At 37.9% G+C, this 23894-nt stretch overlaps 1 protein-coding gene across 2 annotated transcripts in view; it reads left to right on the top strand.

Moving 5' to 3' along the window:
* LOC122205369 (zona pellucida binding protein) overlaps positions 1 to 21674 on the top strand; it is a 115495-nt gene extending 93821 nt beyond the window's left edge. For both annotated transcript variants that reach the window (XM_042913735.1, XM_042913726.1), the window contains one exon: positions 21466 to 21674. In XM_042913735.1, coding sequence (XP_042769669.1) covers positions 21466 to 21560 — 95 coding nt within the window. In that variant the 3' untranslated portion in view covers positions 21561 to 21674. The remainder of the gene's footprint in view (positions 1 to 21465) is intronic.
* Positions 21675 to 23894: the final 2220 nt, after the last annotated feature.

The raw sequence follows: 23894 nt of genomic DNA, 5'->3' as shown, positions 1-23894 counted from the left end.
ATCATACGTGGTATGTTTCCATTTCTCCTCCCTTGACCTTTGTGCTAGTCTTGACATCCATTTTAGTTTTGTATGTATCACAAATCTCACACTACATTGTTACTATTTTTATTAGCTGATGTCTTTTAGCAGGACATAAATAATAAGCAAATCTCATGTATTTACCCATGTAATTACCATATCCAGCAGTGTTGATTTCTCATGGAGACCCACATCCATCCGCAGTTTTCAATGGCCTGGAGGATTTTATTTCTTTTCTTTTGGTGTGATTCTGCTACTGAAAATACTTCATCTTTCTAATTTCTGAAAAGAGTCTTTCTTTTTCTTCATTTCTGAGCTACTTTGTGTACTAGATATAGATATCTAGGTTGATAGTTTTTCTGTTCTTTATACATTTTTCCAGTGTGGCCCGCCCCTTGTCTTCTAACTTGAATTGCTTCCAGTGTGCAGCCCTCTGTCACCTCTTTGTTCCTCGGTACAGTAGGTGTCTTTCTTTCCGAGGATCCTTCTAAGAGTCTCTCTTTATCACTGCTTGTGAGGAACATACATGGGAGTCACCTCCATGTAGTTTTTTCTTTGTGATTCTTGCCCTTGGAGTTTGTCTTTGAGTTTATTGGATCTGTGGACACTCTGTGCTCTTTGAATTCGGAAAATTGTTCAGCTTTATTTATTTAAATAACTTTAACCCCCTTCTCCTTTAGAGATTCCACTTAAAAGCACGGGAGCCTGACAGTTTCTCACAGCTTTTTGTTGATCTCTTCACAGAAAAAGTCTTCTGTGTGTTTATTTTGGAGTTTCTATTGTTTCGTCTTCACACTTCACTAATCTTTTCTTTTGCAACATCAAATCGACCATGAAGCGTACCCTGTGTAGTTTTTCATCTCACGCATTCTTAGGTTTTGACTTCCAGATAACTTAAACACTTTTTATATCTTCCATGTCTTAAGTTTTGAACTTAGGGAATATTGTTATATTAATTGTTTTAATGGTCTCTTCTACTAGTTCTTACATGTTTGTTCACAGTAGCTTGCAATTCATTTATTTGTCTTTTTATTATGAGTCCTACTTTTTTGCCTCAGGTACCAGTTAACTTTTTACTGAATGCTATATACATTATGCGTGTTTTGTTGTTTGTTGTTGACTATTTTTGTATTTCTGTGTTTTTATATTAGTGAGTTTTGTTCTGGGACACACTGATAAGTTGTTGGGAGACAGTTTGACCACTTCTGATCTTGCTTTTAAGGTTTATTAGGCTGAACCAGAGTTTAGTCTAGGCTGATTATTCCCTACTATTGTGAGAATTTTCTGTTGACTGTGGCCATATGCCTATCATTCTTGAGGGTTTCCATACTAACTAAATATAGTAATATGCACTAAAACCACCCTGTATGAGCACTGGGTACTGTTACATTATAGTATGGCAATAGAACCTAAAAGCTCATGTCCTAAGAAAACAGTGGAAAGCTATGTGTTTTATGACTAGCCTCAGAAGTCACTCGCTTCACTTTTGCCATACTCACAAAGGTCTGTGCAATTTCATAAGGAGGTAACACAGACTCTACTGCTCAACAAAGTCACAATTGAAGAATGTGTAGGATGGGATACATTGTGTTTGTCATCTCTGGAAAAGTCCTTTGTATTTCCATATACATTTTAGAGTCAGCTGGTCAATTCCATTTGCAGTAAGCCTGATAGAATTATGATTTAGACAGAATGTGGCTTTGTATTCATGAGCTATTTCATTTTTTTCACCATTATTGTGGGATAATTGACAACATTCTACATAAGATGTACAACTTGACGTTTTGATATATGCATACATTGTGAAATAGTCACCACAATCAAGCTAATTAACATAATCCATCACCTCCCATACCTCATATAGGTACCATTTGTGTATGTGTGCATGGTGAGATCACTTAATATCTACCCCATTCGTGAATTTCAAGTATGCCGTACAATATTATTAATTATAGTTACATCGCTATGTTTTGAGCTCTAGAACTTAATTCATCCTGTATAACTGAAACTATAATATCTCCTTATTTCTCCTTCCTACCAGCCCTTGGCAACCCACTGTCCTACTCTCTGCCCCTTTGAGTTTGACTGTTTTAGATTCTGCATGTGAGAGAGACCAAGCAGTATTTGTCTTCCTGTGTTTGGTTTATTTCACTTAGTGTAATGTCTCCCAGGTTCGTCCATGTTGACACAAATGGCAAAATTTCCTTCTTTTTTAAGACTGAATAATATTCCATTGTATATATAAATCGTATGTTCTTTACTCTTTTATTTGTCGATGGGCATTTAGGTTATTTCCATATTTTGACTATTTGTAAACCATGGGTCTGATAAGGGGTTAATCTCCAAAATATATAAGGAACTCCTACAACTCAATAGCATAAAAACAAATAATCCAATTAAAACACAGGCAAATGACCTGAATACATATTTCTCAGAAGAAGACATACAAATGGCCAACAGGTGTATGAAAAGGTACTCAAAATCACTAATCACCAGGGAAGTGAAAATCAAAACCACAATGAGATCTCATCACGTTATTACCAATAAGATAAAGAGACCTTAGGTAACAAGTGTCGGCGAGCATATGGAGGAAAGAGAACCCTTGTACCCTGTTGGTGGGAATGCAAACTGCTGTAGCTATTATGGAAAACAGCATGGAGGTATCTTTCTTTGGCTTCTGGAAGTACTCTCATGAGTATTCTGTCATTTTCAGTGAGAATGTCTTACACATTTTTGACTCTATTTTAAATTGGATGTTTTTTATTGAATTTTCAATTGCTGACTGTTAAAAAACAAATACTAATTTGTATGTGCGATTTATTTCCTATGACCTAAGAAACATAGTTATATTTGTAGACCCCTCAGGTTTGTTATGTAAATAATCATATGGGTTAGCAAATAAAGTATCACTTATTCCTTTCAATCTTTGTGCCCCCTATTTCTTCTTTCCTGTTGCAGGGGCCTTAAGTAAATATTTAATATAAATTATGAGAAAAAATATGCTTATCTTTTTTCTAATCTTAAGGGGAAAACATGCCATATTTCACCTTGAAGTATAATGCTAGCTGTGTTTGTTTTTATACGTCCTTTATCGGACCAAGAAATTTCTATTTATTCTTAGTTTATGAGCTATTTTATTACGGATGAGAGTTGGATTTCGTCTACTGCTTTTCTGCATTTATTAAACTAAAACAAAATTATACTTAATCTTTAAAAATATTTATTGAGCCTTACATTCTTTGGACAGACTCCACATCATCATTATATATTGTCGGATTTAACATGCTCATATTTTAAGGAATGGTGTTATTTATATTATGCATTTTATTATAATTTCTTTCTCAGTTTTAGGATCATGAATATTCCAGCCATGAAAAAACAAGTTGGCGATGTTCTTTCTTCTGCTGTATTTTAAAAAATCACATGGGGGCGCCTGGGTGGCGCAGTCGGTTAAGCGTCCGACTTCAGCCAGGTCACGATCTCGCGGTCTGTGAGTTCGAGCCCCGCGTCAGGCTCTGGGCTGATGGCTCGGAGCCTGGAGCCTGTTTCCAATTCTGTGTGTCTCCCTCTCTCTCTGCCCCTCCCCCGTTCATGCTCTGTCTCTCTCTGTCCCAAAAATAAATAAAAAACGTTGAAAAAAAAAAAAAAAAATCACATGTATGGGTATTATGTATATGTGTATGATACATATGTTCATGTGTATATATGTAATGATAATATTTTTTTCCCTTAAGTATTTTATCGAATTCACCAAGGAAACCATTTGGGCTAGGAGCTTTATTTGTGGGAAAATATTTCTTTAATCAACTTTATGAAAGTGTCATTAATGCACACGTTTTAATTTTAAATGCAGACATACTAATTATACAGTTCAGTGAGTTCTGGTAAGTGTTTTCATCCATTTAACCAGTGCCACTCGGAGGATACAGAAAGTTCTCTTGTCCCAAATTGTTCCCTTATTGCCACTTCATAACCACTCACACCTACTTGTTAAAGATAACTATTTATCCATTCAACTTTTCATAGGCATTTGGGTTGTTTCTAGTTTTGGCTATTGTGAATAAAACTTGTAAACTTGTAAGCACATCTCTGTGTGAGTTTTTGTGTGGAGCTACATTTTCATCTCTCTTGGGTGAACATGTAAGAGTTAAGGTGTAGGGGGATATGGTAAGGTACGTTTAACCCGTTGAGCAACTCCCAAAGTTTAAAGAGAATTGGTTGGATGATTTTCACACCCGCCAGCAATGTATGAGATTTCTGCTTGTTTCACATTCTTGCTGTCTTGATATTGTCCATTTTTAAAATTTTAACCGTCTCAACCAGAGTATAGTACTCTGCCATTTGTAGTACAATATACGGTTACCATACAGCTGATACCAAGTACCTTCTCGTGTTCCGTTTGAGCACGCAGACATATTCTTTTGTGAGTTGTTGTTCAAATATTTTCCTCTACCCTTTTGTCAAGTTATTTTTCTAGTGAACATTGGTGTATGAAGGTTTATTCATATATTCTGGAAATACGTCCATGTGTTTTCTCTTTGGACTTTCTTACCAGTGTCTTTCAAATACCAGAAGTTTTAATTTTGACAAAACTAAGTTTCTCAGTATTTTTCTTAATGGCCCAAAGATAATTGTGTTCAAGAAGTTTCTGCTTACCCCAATTTCATGAAGAGTTTTTCCTATTTTCTTGTAGAAGTATTGACTTCATATAGTGTGGCCTTGCCAAACACTGCTACTGTGCTAAGAGTTTCTTTTTTATTTTTGAGGATTTTTTTCATACCTGATCGTGTCACATGGGAATAAAGACACTTTCACTTTTTATTTACAGTTCCCACCCCCTCTGTTTGTATTGCCCCGTTAGTCCAGCTGGCATGTTTGGAAAAGCACGCAACAGAAGTGGTGAGAGTTGGCATCTTTTTCCTGTTCCCTTGTCACAGTCCACAGGCTTTCCCAGTTCAGTGGGATACTAGTTAGAGGTTTTTTAGAGGTTCCATGGCTGGATGAAGGAAATTCTCTTCCATTCCCTGTTTATTTCAATTTTGATTATGAATGAGATTGAGTTTTGTTACGATTTTTATACACACTGTTGAGATAATCATATGGTTTTTATCTGTTATCGTATTTTATGATGAATCGATGGATACATAGATGTTGAACTGACCTTGCATAAGCTCACCTAATGTAAACTATGTGTGATCATCATTTACCATTTCTGGTTATCTCTGGGTTTTATATGCTTACTATTACGGATATTTGTATCTATATTCATGAGGGACTTTGGTCTGTAGTTTTGTAAATACTTGTAAAAGTTTAGTAGTAGGGCACTGCGGGTTTTAAAAATGAGTTGCAATCATTTTCTCTTCTTGCTTTGTCTAAATAGTTTGTAAAATTTATGTCATTTTCTCTTCAAATGTTTAATTCTTCATTGAAGCTATCTGTACCTGGAGGTTTATTTTTATTTGTTTGGTTTTGCTTTGGGGGGGCAGAGAATTATTATGGCTGTTTGGAAACAGATCTTTTTCTTATAATGGTATAATGGTGTATTTCAAACATCTAGAAGCCTATAAAATGATACTGCAAACAAGTACGCACATGTATCATTGCAACAAGTAAACAAGTAAATCTATTCAAACAGGTTTTATATTGTCACTTATTTCATATTCTAAGATTTGAAGCAATTTAAATATGAAACAGCTGAATCCTCCTATAAATGAGGCCTCCATAGTCCATCGTCTTTCCTTTCTGCTTTGATATATCTGTTCTCAGAATCTGGTATTTTTTATACCACTTCAGGATGTTTTACTTTTCACTTTATTTATTGAGGTAATCAGTAACCATAGATACTATTGGTTTGCATGGTAATCACGAAATACATGTTGTCTTACCTTAACCTTTGTGACTTGTTTTGTTTAGGCTCAACATTGACTTAGAATTAACTTCTCATTTTGAAATCATACAGTTTAATAACTTGGACATGCATGCATCCATGAAACTATCACTACAGTCCAGAAAAAGGTTTTCGCCATAACCCTGAATTCTGTTTCTGCCTTTTTGTAATTGAGACTGCTTCAACATTCATTCCGAAACAAACACTGATATGCCTTGTGTCACTGTGTATTAATTAGCATGCATTTTTATAGCTTTCTATAAATGGAATCATGCAGTATATAATGTTTGTCAGAATACTTTTCACTCAGCATAACGATTTTGAGATTCATCAGTAGTATTGCATGTCTTAATGGTTTGTTCTTTATTGCTGAGTAGTATTCCCTTGTATGGATATACCACATTTTGTTTATCCATTCACCTGATGATGGACATTTGGGTTGTTTCCAGTTTTAGGCCATTACAAATAAAGCTGCTATGAAAATTCCTGTACAAGTCTTTGTGTGGACATATGTTTTCAGTTCTCCTGGGAAAATACGTATGACTGCGATTGCTGGGTCATGGTAAGTGTATGTTTAACTTTATAAAAAAAAAAAAAAAAGCCAAATTATTTTCTTCAGTGGCTCTACAATTTCATGTTCTACCAGCAAAGTTGGGGACTTCCAGTTATTCTAAATCCTTCCAAAGCAGAGTATGGTTACTCTTTTTAATTTTAGCAATTCCAGTATGGGTGTGTGCGTGTGCATGTGTGTGTGTGTGTGTGTGTAGTGGTATCTCATTGTGGTTTTAATATTCAGATTCCTTTTAAAAAGATACTTTCAAGTTCCCATTGGATATTGGTATTTTGTTTGTACAGTGTCTGCTCAAATATTACCTTTCCCATTTTTTTAAGCTGGTTCTTGTCTTACTGAGTTGTAAGAGTTCTTAATACAGTATAGACAAAAGTCATGTTCCAATATACAGGTTTCTCCGCTATCTGAAACTTCACTTTATGCCACTTGGTTTTTAGTAACGACCTACCTTAGAAACCGTTTTCACTAACTGAAGAAACTTGAGGGGATTTCCACTTCTAAGAAGTGGTAGTTGCTTCTTTGCTTGACACCATTTACGGCATTCCAGAATGTTTCATAGGAATGCCCTGCTTTCAGATAGACGGGAACCTGTATGTGCCACGAATGTGTTGTCCCAGACTGGCCTGCATTTCCGTTTTCAAAGAAAAATGTTGAAGTCCAACTAACTCATTTTTATCGTATGGCTCATGTGTCTTAATAAACCTTTTCATATTCAAAGACCACGAAGATTTTCTCCTGTGCTTTTTGTTCCGTACTTTGGGTTGTACATCTAGGTCCATGGTCCATTTTGAGTTCATTTTTGTGTTTAGTGTGAGGTAAGGGTTGATGATCATTCATCCTATCCTGGTGATCCAGCACCATTTACTGAAGACTTTTCTTCCTCCATTAAAATGTCCTTGGCGCCTCTATCAAAATTCAACAGACGATGCTCGTATAGGCTCGGTTTTGCTCCGCTTATCCACACATCTATTATTTCACCAATACCAAAGTGTCGGTGGCTGTACTTTCATAGTAACTATTATATTACATTTTAAACATTTCTTTGGTTATTCTGTTTTGTGAATTACTGTGTACATTTTAGAATTAGCATGCCAGTTTCTGCAAACAAGCCTGCTGTAGTCTGAATAGATTGTATTTATTCTGGAGACAAAACTGATAATAATTAATCATCTCAAACATACTCAGTCTTCCTGACAGTGAACACGGTTATTCTCCATCTGTGTAAATTATTTTAAATTTGTCTCAAGGATGTTTTGTAGTTTTCAGTTCTTTCTCAGATTTATTCTTAAGGATGTTAAAGGATTTTCTTGCTCTACTGTAAATGGAATTCTTTTAATGACTTATTTTCCAGTTAGCTTATAAGAGTGCAGTTGATTTTTTTAAGAGGATATTAAGGCATTTACTGATTACACATGATATATGATGCACAGGCTTCATTCCCATTTATAATTTTATCTGATACCATCATTCAATTCAGATATATGACATAGGATATGCCAAAAACAACCAAGTAAATTCTGTGACTGCGCTTGGGTGATCCTTTTAATAGTGAACTGCAGGTCACAACAGTGAATGTCAGCTCACCTGTACCAGAGTTTCTGGAGACCATGGCTTCTGTGCCTGAGCAGGTGGTAAATAAATTTTGAATGGAACCTGGAATGACCTTGAAGGAATTCTAACTTCACATTGTTGGGATAGTATACCAAAATGGCTTCAGAGTAGACTAAGTTTATACAGCACATTTTTAAAAAGACACACTCGTTCAGCATCATGATCAGACTATTACGTTTAATAATCGACAACGTAGGTGCAAAAAAAAAAATCTACACTGAAACCCTCTGTTGGAATGCTTTACACCCTCCATAGAACAGAAACTAAAGGGGTGCCTCGGTGGCTCAGTTGGTTAAGCGTCCAACTTCATTCAGCTCAGGTCATGATCTCACGGTTCCTGGGTTCGAGCCCCGCATCAGGCTCTGTGCTGACAGCTCAGAGCCTGGAGCCTGCTTCGGATTCTGTGTCTCCTTCCTGTTCATGCTCTTTCTCTCTCTCTCAAAAATAAACAAACGTGAAAAAAAATTTTTTTTAAGAAACTAAAATAACCTGTTGTACAATTAGTTGCAAATACAGCCCTCGAGACTTTTGTCCATGCATGTGAGTATTGTCTAAAACATGTCTTCTTTGTAGCAGCTGGGTCCCGCCACCACTGTGTGTGACTGAGTTCACACATATCTTGTAACCTGTGACTTCCCTGTCACTTCTGTCTCTCCTCTCCTGCTCAGCTTTATTTTCTGACATGAATTAAAATCTTCTGCCACTGTCATAGCTACAGTTCCTGCTGGAACCACCACAGCCACCTTGGCTTTGTGGTTTGACACAGTACCGGCCTCGACCACCATAGGGGCCAGGGCCTCTGCCTCCAAAATTCCCTCATTTCTTGGGTCCACAATTAGAAGATTGATTGTTGTAGTTGACTCCACTGTAGTTTCCCTCATCTCCAGAATTGCTTCCATCATCACAGTGTCCGTTCACGCCACCCCCACTGCTTCCATATCCACCACCACCTGGACGGCCACCACGCTTACTGCAGTTTCCTCTGTGACCACCACCAAAGTTTCCAGAGCCACATCGATCTGGCATCTTTTACTTAGATACGACTTTCCTTTACTTCACAGTTGTGGCCATTCACATGGAATGATAAGCTAGTCTCCTGAACGTTGAGATGGCAACCTGAGCCAACTAAGCCCCCCAGGCACTCCACAGCATGCTGTTCCTGAAGTCAGAGTCATCTAATGTTAACAAAAGCAAAGCCTCTCTTCTTGCCACTGCCTCAGGCAGTCAGGATTTCAGTCACTTCAGTTTCCCCTTACTGTTCCACATACTCTCTTAGATGACATTCTTCAGTGTCTTCTTTAATGGCACCAACAAACTCTTTTTCACAGTGAAGTGGGGCCCGGATCTTTGAGAATCTCCTCTTGAGACAGCCTCTCCCATCCACCTTGTGTGGCCTTGCCTTCATGGCTGCACCCACCTCCTCCGCAGTGGCCGACAAGACAGATGAAAGCTGTGGAACACTTGGGTGTTTGGATCTCTCGTTACTGCTCCGTTCATGAACGTGCCCCAGCCTCGCAGTGAACCCTCAGCCTCCCCTCGGCTGGTTCAAGTATGAAACCTCTGATGAAGAGCTTCACGGCCCTTTGATATCTTAGACTTTGACTTAGACGTGATGGCGGTCGGAGGGGAGACTCTGAGGATGCTTACTCAGTGGTGCCCACAGGTGCAGTGGATTTGTAAATTCTTACCTGGGTCATGTGACCCTATTTAATTCACTAATTGGATCTCGTAATTATGTATGCTCTGTGTAGTTTTACATGAGTAAACCTATCCTCTGCAAGTAACATCAGTTTTCTTATGATTATACCTTTTTTTTTTTTTACTAGCTTTATTACAGTCACTAGATTCTCCAATATGGTGTGGAATAGAAATAAAAATGGGTTTTTTCCAATATTAGAGATAAATAACTTTTTACTTTTAAGTATGATATTAGCAGTTGGATTTTCTTAGATGCTTGTTGTCAGTTTGAAGCAGTCCCCCACCATTCTTAGTTTGCTGAAGTCTTGATCATGAGTCGTTAGTGAATTTTGTCCTATATTTTGTCTGCAGCCTTTGAAATAATCATGGTTTTTTTCCTTTCTTATGCAAGTATAGCAATTTGCATCGATCTCCTAATGTTGAAACAACCTTGCACTTCCAGTGTCCCTTTCGATGTATCCTTTATCCCATTGGTCTATTAATAGGGTGTTAATTTCCACATATGTGTGTGCGAACTTTCCACTTTTCTTCATGTTACAGATTTCTGGCCTCATTCTGTTGCGATTGTAATAAGATGATTTGTACGCCAGTCTTTTAAGGTCTGTGTTATGGCCTAAAATATTCTCTATGCTAGAAAATATTCCATGTGCCCTTGAGAAAAATGGGTATTCTATCACTGTGAGTGGAGTGTTTTTGTATATCCATTAGGTTTAATTGGCTTATTGTGCTATAAGCCCTCTGCTGATCTTCTGTCTAAAACCTCTATCCATTATTTGAAGTGAGGTAATGAAATCTCTAATTATTAAACCGTAGAGCTGTCAACTTCTCCCTTAATTCTTTCAGTTTGCTTTATATATTTTGTGTGCCTATCGTTTGTCGTATATATTTTTATAATTGTTATATCTTGGAGAATTGACCCTTTTATAAGTATATAGTTTCCTTCTTTTTCTCTTATAACAGGTTTTGAGTCTTCTATTTAGTGTGATACTAGTATAGCCATGCAGCTCTCTTCTCATTACTATTTTCATGGAATATCTTTTTCCATCCTTTTACTTTCAACCTGTTTGTTTCTTTTGATCTAAAGTGAGTCTTCTCCAGATTGCATAAAGTTATAACATGTTTTATTTATTCATTCTGTCAATCTCAGTCTTCTGATAGTGGAATATAATCCATTTACATTGAAAGTAATTACTGACAGGAAAAGATTTATTTCTGCCATATTACTAACTGTTTCCAGTATGTTGATGGTTTTCCAGAATTCTTTCAGCGTTAACTCTGAGAGTTTTTGTTTGATTTTTTCAGGTCTTTTTGGTTGGGACAACCTTTTGGAGCTGCCAGTATTTTTGCTGATGTCACTGTATTCATTTTTTGAAACTTTTGTGTCTCTTTATTCTATAGAATGGGCAATTCCTGTTGGTATGTCTTCATATTTACTGACATATTCTACTTTTGTTGTTATTTTGCTGTTAAACATATCCAGGTTTGTTTTGTTTTGTTTTGTTTTGTTGTTAGTATTTCAGTTTGGGGATCTAGAATTTTCTTTTATATGCTTTAGAGCTTCCATTTCTCTGATGCAGTTTTCCAGTCTGCTCACTTATTATGACAGTGTATTCCTTTATGTCCGTGAATACATCTGTGCTAGCTGCTTTGAAGTCTTCATGTCTGATTACCACATCTGTGTTATTTTGGATCTGTTTCTACTGATCTTTTTCCTCTTGACGAGTCACAGTTTTCCAGGTCTTTGAAAATCTAATAATGTTTATGATACACTAAACTTGATGGATAGTGCTGTATAGAGTCTTCTGATTTATTTTTCTTCTGAAGATTGTTGATTTGTGTTTAAGCGATATGCCAGATTCAAAATCTAAACTCTCTCCCCCACCATAGGCATCATCTTCTTGGTTTGTTCAGCCTTCTGACTCTTGCTTTTGCTGAGCGTGCAATATCATGGATACATGTGAAGGTCATACATTAGCCAGTTATCTGGGTGGAGTTTACATGTAGATTTTAGAGCCCTTGACGCTGTTCACTGAATTTCTCCCGTTACTTCCCATGTCTTTTAGTGGCCTAAAAGCCTGTCCTTTTACTTTTTGAAACCGGTAAGACTGGACTGCTGCTTCAGTTTTATCTACTTGTGGGCTGCATGAACTGACAACTGCCCGCTGCAGAAATCTAGAACAGTTTTATGCAGTACAGTTCTCTTCTTTCAGGAGTTAGCGTGCCTTCGGTATCTACCCGTCTTTGCCACCTCTTCAGGGCTGTCCAATAGTGTGCTGCTTTTTCCAGACTTTATCAACTCTTACTGCAGATGTGTGAATTTAGTTCAGTCTAGAATTGGAATTCTAACCACCTGTCTTTTTTTTTTTTAACATTGTGGACACTGTTTTTGGAGCATGTTTTTTGTCTAACATAGTCTAAGTCTCATTGCTTATTTTCTCGATATCTTTCTCACAGTCATGATAAAATTCTTTTTCTAATAATTTATTTCATTAATGTCAAAGTTTTTTCTTTACCGTCAGATCTAAAAATAAGGGTACATGCCTTATACATGTCTTTTAAAGGGTTCTCTCTTGTGTTGTACCGATCTGCAGTAATTCCTATTACACATCTTGATGTCTAGAGAGGACAAACCACTTGATTTATTCTTTTTAAATGCTACCAGTTTTAAATTGTCAAGTTAAATAAAATAAAATTGTGGTTGAGGTTTTGAGTTACAGCTGATATAAATTAATTTGGTTAATATTTATATTTTTGCTTTAGTAGCGTACAATAGGATTTTTAAAAATCCAGCCTGGGAATCTCTCTAATGGTAGCCTGTTTTAACTGATTCACATTTTGTAGACTGTATTTGTGAGATTCATCCATATTTTTTGTGGTTATAACACTACTTAAATTTTTTTTATTTCCATATAATATTCTATTATGTGAATATATAAAGGTGTATATATCTGTTTTATTGTTTAAAATGGGTTCATACTTCTGAGTTTTCTTGCCATGAAGAACAATGCGGTTATGAATAGCTTTGTGTATATAGCCTAGTATCCAAGATTCGTCAAAGTGTTTACCTAATACTGGATCAATAGATATGTAATTCGTTAAAATATATCTGTGTCTTTTCCAAATTTGGTGTGTTAATTAACACTTTTACAACAGCAGTGCGGGACAAATCCTGTGTGCAGTTCTTGGCATAATCACGCTTTAAATATTTGCAATCTGATGACCCTTATGTCTTGTGTCACATTTTTTAAAATTGTGGTAGAATATACATAAAATAATTTAATCTTTTAAGCATATTTAAATGTACAATTTAGTGGCACTAGGTACGTTTACATTGTTGTATAACTATCAGCACCATCCATCTTTAGAACTTTTTTAATCTTCTTCATCTGAAATTGTGTACCTATTAAATGATAAGTCCCCATTCCCTTCTTCCTTTAGTCCCTGACAGTCACCATTCTGCTTTCTGTCTCTATAAATTTGCTTACAATGGGTACCTCGTATAAATGGGATTATACAAGTATTTGTCCTTTTGTGATTGGCATGTTTCACTTAGCTTCTGTGTTGTAGCATATGTCAGAATTTCCTTTCTCTTTACGACTGAACAGGATTCCATGGTACGATGGACCACATTCCCATTCCCTAAAATATGTGGTAGGTGACCAGGACACAACCCCATCCCCTTCCACGTTACTTTGCATGGTTTCACGTTCCCACGTTGGTTCACGTTAGTTCACCTAACACTTATGTACCATATCTTTTTTTTTTATTTAATTCTACAATTTTTTTTATTTCAGCATAGCAGACACACAATGTGACATTAGTTTCAGCTGTACAACATAGTGGTTCTGCAAGTTTATGCACTATGCTGTGTTTACCACGAGTGTAGCTACCGTCTGTCCCTTCACAAAGCTATCACAGTATCATTGACTGTATTCCCTGTGCTGTGCCTTTTGCTCCCGTGACTTAACACCACATCTTCTGTATCCATATGTATGTAACCACATTTTCTTTATCCACTCATCTGTCAATGGAAATTTGGGTTGTTTCCACCTCTAGACTCTTGTGAATAATGCTATAGTGAACCATGCATGTACAGATTAACTCTTTGAGATCCTGCTTTGAGTTCTTTTGGATACGTTAGTTAGTTCTATGTTAGTTTGGGCTTCCGTAATGAAATCCCGTAGATTGGATGGCTTAAACGGTACATTCCCCCCCCCCCCCCCCCCCCCGCCACACACACACACACACAATTTTCAAGTCTATAAGTCCAAGTGTAACCTTTTGGCTGATTCCATTTCTGGTGAGTGCTTTCTTCGTGGCTTGCAGATGGCATAACATGCCACCTTCTCATTATGTCATGTGTGCAGAAAGAGCAAGCAAGCACTCTGCTGTCTCTTCTTATAAGGACACTAACTGTCAGATCAGGGTCCCACTCTTGTGACCTCATTTAAGCTTAATTACTTCCTTAGAGGCCCCATCTCTAAAGAGAGCCACACTGGGAGTTGGGTCTCAACATACACATTTCAAGAGAGGCACACACCTTCATTCCACCTACTTATACCCAGAAGTGGAATCACTGGATCATTGGTTTTTAATTTTTAGAGGAACTGCCATATTGTTTTACACAGAGACTACACCATTTTACATTCCCACCAACAAAGCACAAGGCTTACAGTTTCTCTACCTCTTGGCCAACATTTGTTATTTCACCTTTTTGTTTTGTCTAATAACTCGCCATCCTCATGTGTGTGAAGTGGTGTGTCATTGTGGTGTTAATTTGCATTTCCTTGGTGGTTAGTGATGTTGAGCATCTTTTCATGTATTCGTTAGTTATTTGTGTGTTGGGAGAGATGGCTCCTCAAAGCTTTTGCCCATTTTTTAATTGGGTTAATTTTTGTGGTTGAGTTATAGGAGTTCTTTGTTTTTATTATTGGGGTATTAACCTCCTTGTCTGATATATACTTTGCAAATAATTTATCTGTTTTTCTTTTGTACATACTTGCTTTTGGTGTTATATAAACAAATCATTGAAAAACGTAATGTCATGAAGCTTTTTTCCTGCGTGTTCTTCCAAGAGGTTTACAGTTTCATCTCTTCTTTTTAGATCTTTCATCTTTTTAAGCTAACTTTTATGTAAGGTGTAAGGTCAGAGTCCAGCCTCCTTCATTTGCATGTGGATATGGGCTTACCTGCTACCCTTGGTTGAAATGACTGTTCTTTCTTCATTTGAATGATCTTGGTACCTTTGTCCAAATCATTTGAAAGTTTTTTTCTTGGCTCTCTACTTTATTGTCTCTCGCTCTGTCTTTATGCCAGGACCACACCATTTTTATTATCGTAGGATTAAAATCCGCAAGTGTCAGATTTCCAACTTTGTTCTTTTTTTCAAAATCGTTTTGGCTATTCTTGCTCCCTTGAGTTTTCAGTGAATTTTAGGATGGATTTTTCTTTTTCTGAAAACATTGTCACTGGGAGTTCAATAGAATTTGCATAGAATCCCTGAATGGTTTGCAGTAGTATTGACAGCTTAACAATAGTAAATGTTCCCGCCCATGAACAGGGTGTGTCTTGTCATTTATTTGTGTCTTTTTTGATTTCTTTAAGTAATTTTTAGTATTTTTTGGTATACAAGCATTATGCTTTGTCAGTTCAGTTTATTCCTAAATATTATATTTTTATTTTATTTTTATTGTGAACAGGACTGTTTTCTTTATTTCCTTTTTGGATTGTTCATTGTTAGAAACACAACTGATTTTTGCATGTCAATTTTGTCTCTCATAACTTGGGTGAATTTGTTTATCAGGTAAATTGGGGGAGGGGGAGTTGGTGGATTCTTTAGATTTTTTTGCATATGAGATCATACTGTCTGTTGACAGGCTAACATTACTTCCCCTTTCCAATTTGTATTTGCTTTTTTTTTTTTTTTTTTTTTTTTTTGCCTTTCTGCTCTGGGTAAGACTTCCAATATTGTATTAAAAAAAGGAGAGATAGTAGTCCTTCTTATCTTTTTCCTGATCTTAGTGGAAAAGCTCAGTCTTTTATGATTATGATATTGGCTGTGGCTTTTCATGAAGGCCCTTTATCGGGTTGAGGAAAATCCATTTTATTCTTCTTCTTTTTTTTTTTTTAAACATTACATAAGTATCTATTCTACCCACCGCCAAACGTGGTTCTATTCTACTATTCACCACCACCCTCTCATGATGTGAGAGGGAATTATCGAGAACACAACACAGTTTTAGCTTTTAAGGAATGTATCCTCTAATTGGGTATAAATCTAAACATATGAAAATATAAGTAACAATGACTGAATGTGGTTAGGGCCAGACAGATGATACAGATTTGCTCCCAGTGCTCAGGAATGAAAAGAACACAAGACTGAGTTCTGTGCATATGATACTGAGTGTTGACTGTGTTTCAGGCACAGTCACAGAAATACACATTTCACATTTCATGAAATCATTAATCATTAATGATTAATGTAAATCATTATCATGATTTCTTCATGATAATAGCTGAAGCTTTGCTGAAAGTCTGGCCACTGTTTTCTTAAGCATCATACATCCCTTTGATGTAGGAAGTATCCTAATTTTGTAATCAAGGAATTTGAATCCTGGCAATCTTAGGGTACTTGCATGCGTTCATGAAGATATTAAGTGAAAAATTCAAATTTGAAACCAAATTTGACTCACTGCAGAACTCCTTTTTATTTGGCAACTTTGCCTTCTGTTCCTTCACGTATGTTCCTGTGGCATCTGTCTTCCCTGTTGAGGTAGAATGGACAAAACTGTAAGATGCTCACAGTGTACCCTGCGATGGTTTGGTATGCATTTGAGAGGATTTCCCCCATCTGGTTAACTGGCACCCCCACCACCTCACACAGTTATCTTTTATTTTATTTTATTTAGTTTTGGGGAGAGCATTTAAGTCCTGCTTTCTTAGGATCAAACCTTCAGCTAGAAGATGGATAAAGCCTAAGGATCTAACATATCACGTAGTAACTATGGCTGATAACACTCCACTACATAATTGAAATTTGCTTAGAGTTTTCACCATAGCGTGATGGTGGATTTTGCCAAATGCTTTGTGTGCATCAGTTGAGATGATTGTTTGGGGTTTTCCCCCTATCAGTCTGTTAATGTGATGTATTGCATTGGTTTTCACATATTGAACTGTCATTACATTTTAGGAGTAAGTCCTAAGTGACCATGACATATAATATAATCCTTTTAATATGCTGTTAAATTTGGTTTAGTGTTTTGTTGAGGACTTCCATCCGTATTCATAAGGCATATTGGCCTTTCGTTTGTTCTCATGTACCGTCTTTGGCTTTAGCGAGATGGCAATTCTGGCCTTACAGAATGAGTTTAGATGTTGTTCCTCCTCTTCAGTTTTCTGGAAGCGTTTGAGAAAGATTGGGGTTCGTGTTGTGTTTTATTTTTTTATCTTTTTATTTTTTTAGAATTTGGTAGAATTCACCTGTGAAGGCATGGGGACTTGGCCTCTAATTTGCTTGGAGATTTTTGTTTTCTTATGTTTTGTTGTATTTTTTAATTTTTAATTCTGGTTTAAAAGCACATAACATAAAATCAACTACTTTAGCCATTTTTAAGTATACCGTTCAATGGTCCTCTTTACATTGTTGTACAACAGATGTCTAGAACTTTTTCATCAGCTGGAAGTGCATACCTTTTGAACAACTTCCATTTATTCCTTCCCTCGGCTCTTGGAAACCACAGCTCTTTTTGTTTCTGGAGTTTGATATTTTTAAATACTTCTTGGGGCACCCGGGTGGCTCAGTTGGTTAAGCGTCTGACTCTTGAGCTCGGCTCAGGTCACAATCTCACAGTTGGTGAGTTCAAGCCCCACATCGGGCTCTGTGCTGACAGCGTGGAGACTGCTTGGGATTCTGTCTCTCCCTCTCTGTGCCCCTCCCCAGCTTGTGCACTCTCGCTCTCTCTCTCTCTCTCTCTCAATAAATAATTAAACTTAAAAAAAATACTTCTTGTACATGGGATTATGCACTGTCTTTTTGTAACTGGCTTCATTTCACTTAGCATAGTATTCTCAGGATTCATCCATATTGTAACACATCACAGGATTTATGTTTTTTAAGCTGAGTAATATTCCAGTGTGTGTGTATGACACATTTTCTTTCTCCATCTAGCCAATGAGGGACACGTAGATTGTGTTCACCTCTTGGCTGTGGTAATACTGCAGCGAACAAAGGCGTAGGACATCCCCTCCCATCGCAGTGGCGCCTTCTCACATTCCCACCGATGGTACGAGGCCTCCTCCGGTAGCTTCGCATCTTTGCCACCACTTTTCTTTTCTTCTTCTTCTCCTCCTCCTCCTCCCTGTTGTTGTTGTTGTTGTTGTTTTGATAGTGTCCATTCTGATGGGTATGAATGAAGTGATACCATATTCTTGGTTTGACTGGCATTTCTCTAACAGTTATTGAAAAGATTGAACACTTTTTCATGTTTGGTCCTATGTGCTTTCTTCTGATTCTTCTGTATACTTGGCTGCATTTATTTATTTATTTATTTATTTTCTTTCTTTCTTTCTTTCTTTCTTTCTTTCTTTCTTTCTTTCTTCCCTTTCTTATTATACCTTGCTGTTTTTAAACATCTTCATTTCCCTGAGAGTCTGCACCCCGCTCCTCCTGTGGCCCTTGGGTGTTCTCTGTGTAGTCCTCAGTCACCAGTCTCTTGCCCCAGGTGTCTATGGGTCTGTAATCACTTTGTGGTTCTCAGAATGTGCCCAGGGCTGTTCCCGGCCAGAGATTTGCCCTACGTCTGAAACAAGCAGCGCTGAGACCAGTCCTTCGGGTGGCCGTCAGACAGGTGGCCAGTCTGGTCTGCCCTGCCCTCTGGTTTGTGGGCTGGAAGGGAGCACTGGCTGCTGCTCCCCTGGAGGCAGCCTAGCCTCCCCTGTGAGTCTGCATGGGGGAGGAGCTCTGGGGCAAGGGCGAGCAGAAGTGCCACAAATTTTCCACCATGTTGAGCCTGCCTTCTTCTTGATGGGATGTTCGTCTGGTTGCTGTTGGTCTCTGACTACTTTCCAAAGCTGCTACAAGGTTGTTTTAGCCAGTCTCTTGTTGTTTGTTTAGCATTTTCCTTGGGAGCCTGGGGGCCTGGAGCCGTCATCTTGCTGAAGCCACTTGAGCTGTCATCTTGCTGAAGTCACTCTCAGTATATTAGTTTGATGCTTATTCACATTTCCCAAATTCTTTCTTTTGTTTGAATGAAGTAGGCTCCACGCCCAACCATGGGGTTCGAACTCACGACCCTGAGATCAAGGGTCAGATGCTATACTGATTGAACCAGCCAGGCACCCCACATTTCCCAAATTCTTACTTTCTTTGAGTGCTTTTTTTTGGTGGCTCAGTCAAATTGACATGTATATTTTCTCTTTTTTTCCTATTTTTAAATTGGTTTTCTGTCCTTTCCTCATTGATTTATACAAATTCTTTGTATATTCTGAATAGTATTCTATTGGTTATTTATCTACAACTGTGCCCCCAGTTTTGTTATTTGGCTCATTACTTCTATGATTTTTGTAATTAAGTTCTTAATTTTGATACCACATGTAGCATACGTTTTGTATTCTGGTTGGTTATTTCCCTTCTTAAGGAAGTATTCCCTGAAGGTTTTGTCCCCCACCTCTCATCTCTTTGCACGTTGGTACTGATTAGTCACCAATGCTCCACCCCGCTTCGTGACACAATCAGGATCTCGTCAGGTCGCTCTCATGCCCGTAGCCAGGAAATACTCTGCTCAGTGAGACTAAAAGCTAGAAGACAATTTTGCTAATCTTCTCCTTTAAATGTAACTAGCATTTTAGCATTTTTCCTGAATTCCACGTAAAAGGGAACATGACATTTTAGGATAGACCTTAGGAGAGAGGGCTGCAGACAAGTTCTCCGAGGTATTACAGCACATACGGCATCATGAAGATCTGTTAATTCGGAGAACATTTATTAGAAGATCATATGTATTCAAACTGGGGTTTAGACAGTTTCATGCCAGTGTCTGCTCTGCTGGTGACCCTGTGTGTAAAGTGTATGTAAAGACTGCCCGCAGATTCACTTTTCTCTGCTCCCTGTGTAATGACTTAACACTGATACCTTTTCTCAGCATGTCCATATTGTGCGTCAAGAAATATTAATATGCATTTTGGAAGAAAGTGTACTGCGATCACACATCTTTGGGAAGCATCACATCATTACAGTTTTACCCTATACATCACCACTTTAAACACTGTTGTTATGACCACAGCAAAAATCGATTTCACTTGGTCTAACCAGTATTTTTTTACATAAAAGATCGATTCAAACTTGAGGAAATCTGCTGAACCTAGAATGAAAAATACTTCATCTGAGTAACAGTTGAGATATTTCCAAGTTTGAAAGAATATTATTTGAAAGAAAGATACGAAGTTAAATAATGTAATATGACCCAGATCCAGACAGTGACCTGCATTACTGAATCATGGTGCTAGAAACAGAATCTTCTTTGATGGCCCATAACAGCCATGACTTAGACATGCAATTTTTTAAAAAAATTTTTTAACATTTATTTATTTTTGAAGGAGAGAGAACACGCGAGGGATAGAGGGACAGAGAGAGGGGGAGACACAGAATCCGAAGCAGGCTCCAGGCTCTGAGCTGTCAGCACAGATCCCGACATGGGGCTCAAACCCATGAGCTGCGAGATCACGACCTGAGCCGGTCGGACGCTCAGCTGACTGAGGCCCCCAGGCGCCTCGCTTTAGATGTGCAGTTAACATCTTTGTGAATCCTTGGCTGACTACATTTGCAATAGGAAAAGGAGGAACAGGATAATCAAAGACCCCAGCCCAACGAGAGTCCTTGGCATCACATGACCTTCATGCCCCTGCCTCAAATGGAAGTGTAGGGAAAAGCACCGGTCCCACCGAGGGCAGAGCATTTATTGAAGGCTTGCGGTGTTCTGGATGCTTTTTCATCTATGTCATGTGATTTCAGTCCTCACATCACAGCATAGACTTGGTTGTCACTGTGCCTGTTTTACAAATGAAGAAGCGAGAACTGGGAATCGACTGCTTACCCAGAATCCCAGAGTCAGTCCATAAGAGAGAGTGTATTTGCCATTAGATTCTTTCTGCCGTTAGATTCTTTACTTCCTGCCGCGCAGAGACAGCTGTGGCAACATATTCATTATATACAGGGATGATCGAACCACGTTATGAACTCAGCATTATGTGAGGAGTAAGATTGTGTGAGCTCGTAGTCTTAGTCTAAGCCAGGATCACAGTGAAAAGTTACAACTTTTCGTAGAAGGCATTTAGAGTGGTCTAAATAGAAACAGCTAGTAGATGGTTGCTGTCAGAGGTTATTGGTGGGAAGGGGGATGGAGAGATACTTAATGGAGATAGAGTTGCGGTTCCTCCCAGATGAAAAAGTTCCAGAAATAAATTGTACGACAAGGTGAATATACTTCACGCTATCGAAGTGGACACCTAAGAACGGTTAAGATGGTAAATTTTATCTTACGTGTATTTTGCCACAGTTACAAAGGAGCATGAGTTATAAAAAGGAATAAAGAATCTTTTTTGAAAATGTATCCTCCATGTAAAATTAATTTATGTGGCATTTGAGGAAACTGTTACCTATTGACTTATTCTTTATTCACAGTGATCTGCAGTCCTGGATCTTATAACCCCCGTGATGGAACTCACTGCCTTCAGTGCAACAGCAGCCTGGTGTATGGAGCTAAAGCGTGCTTATAGGGCCATTGTTCTGAGTTCTTTGGTGGTTTATTAAACACAAAAGTATATTTTTGAAATATTAATACATAATAAATCACTATTATGCCAAAATTAAATATATTAGATTTTACAAAATCTGGTGTCATCATTGTCATTGAAACAGCGTATGTCCAGATGCTCTATGAATGGAGCACCCACTGATCCTTAGCCATCGGTGCCGATCCCACACACGACTTCAGAGTGTTTCTTGGATCGCTGCTTTTTAAAAATAGTTCCAAATATGCTATATTGGTGTTACCCCAAAAGATACTTCAGGATTATTTTAAAATCGCCCATTCTGCACTTACTGTATGTTGACTAATCTCAGGCCACCATGTTCTTCCATAATCGTTTGATTCCAGCTCGTTTTGTTCCTTTGAACATTTAAATTGGTGAGCTGTTCCTTCTTCTAGTTTGATCTTTCATAGTTAGCGTCACTTTTTAAAAGGCCTGTGCATCTTATTATTGCAAACTTTAACCACTGTAGTGTAAGGCCAGGTCCCAACGACACCATGAGTTTTTAATAAAGTTCAGTGTGGTGATCTTCAGCTTTTCAGTATAAAGGCCTTTAAATTACCTTTTTGACATTTTAGAATGGAATAATCATCTCGTATGTGCCTACATTAACCTTTGAACTTTTCACAGTGTGGAAAGAGAACCTCTAGGTTCTTGCCCTGAGGACACCTCTAGGCAAAAGTATCAAACAGTCATCACATCTTTTATTTCATTTCCTTTATTATTACAGTTGTTTTGTCACAGATACTTCTCCCCACACCATCATACCCTGTCTCACTCTGGGGTGCTGTATTTGAATTTGGAAGATTACCCAAAATTTAAAGATTTAATTAGCAGTACATTACATGAGTAACGTACGAAATTAGTAGTTTCTCAATTTTGAAATTATTGTTCCATTTATATTTGTAACACTGTCTATGCTCTTAGACATGCTGTTCTTTTCCTTCATACTTCCTTTCTGAAGACAAACATTTGTAAATGGCAAACACACAGGTTGGATGTAGGCACAGCCGGGCAGCACATCGACGGGGAAAAGGTCTCTCACACCTGGGCTCTACCTGACTGTAAAATTGACCACTTAGTCTCTCGTTTGCTCATCCCCTGGACAAATCAGCACCCTGGAATTCTCACATCAGTGCAAAGGGAAGTGAATTCATATGACATTTCTTTGTTAGCCTTGGTGATTTTTTTTTTTGATTCCTTGTAACTTTGATAATCATGACATCACTGTTTGCATATGGTTTTTAGAGTTGTTTTTTAATTTTTTTTTACGTTTATTTATTTTTGAGAGAGTGAGACAAGTGAGAGTGGGGGAGGGGTAGAGAGCGAGGGAGACACAGGGTCAGAAGCAGGCTCCAGGCTCTGAGCTGTCAGCACAGAGCCTGACGCGGGGCTCGAACCCACAGACCATGAGATCATGACCTGAGCCGAAGTTGGACGCTCAACCGACCGAGCCACACCCCTTTGTTTTTGTTTTTTTTTAAAGCCTTCTTTCCTATATAGTAAGTCACATATTTGCCGTTACACTGTTGAGGAGGTTATGAGTGTTAAAGTACCTATTTTTTGTACCTAGTAAAAGACCTCCTCACTCACCATCTCTAAAAGCAGCGCAGCTCCCTAAAGCTTTCCAGATTTCTTAATCGTGTAGTAAGATGAACTGAAATACATTTTCTCTTGTACTCCCTAAGTTTGGGTTAGTTTTTTTCCCTAGGATTGAAAACTGCTGAGGAATTTAACTTCTGACACATTTTCCTAGGGATGAACGATACCAGCTCAGTAGCTAGTCAGCCTGGGGAAGCAAAGCAGAGCCATAATTATAATGGTGGTGCTCTTACTGGAGGTCAGAATCCAGTCAGGAAGAGAAGGTGATCTGGGATAAGAGTAGACAATAGGAGAATAGTGAGTGTGAGTCCTGGAATCATCCTATGAGAATAAATATTTCCGTACTTAACAGAACCATTGCATCTATTAACATACAACACAGAGTGTTGGAAGTTGTTTTCAGTGATGACAATGTGTACAGTAAAAATGACGAACTGATCCCTGAGAGAGGCCAATTTCAATTGTTCCTTATTTTTGTTGGCATCAGAATATCTTCCACTTATATAATGCCTTAATTTTAACAAAACATTTTTTCATATTAATGCGATGTGATGTTTACACCGATCTGTGAAGTTAGGGAAAATACGATTCCCGTTTTGTAGTTTATCCGAGTTATCCGTTGGATTTTTTTCTTACCGTAAATGTGTAATTATGTGTTCGTTTGGCAACATGTAAAAAAAGCCTTATAACAAGTTGGGT

Source organism: Panthera leo, chromosome A2 (assembly GCF_018350215.1).
Source record: "Panthera leo isolate Ple1 chromosome A2, P.leo_Ple1_pat1.1, whole genome shotgun sequence".
Taxonomy (NCBI): Eukaryota; Metazoa; Chordata; class Mammalia; order Carnivora; family Felidae; genus Panthera; species Panthera leo.
The sequence above is the reverse complement of the archived record's forward strand: the minus strand, read 5'-3'. Positions and strand labels throughout refer to the sequence as shown.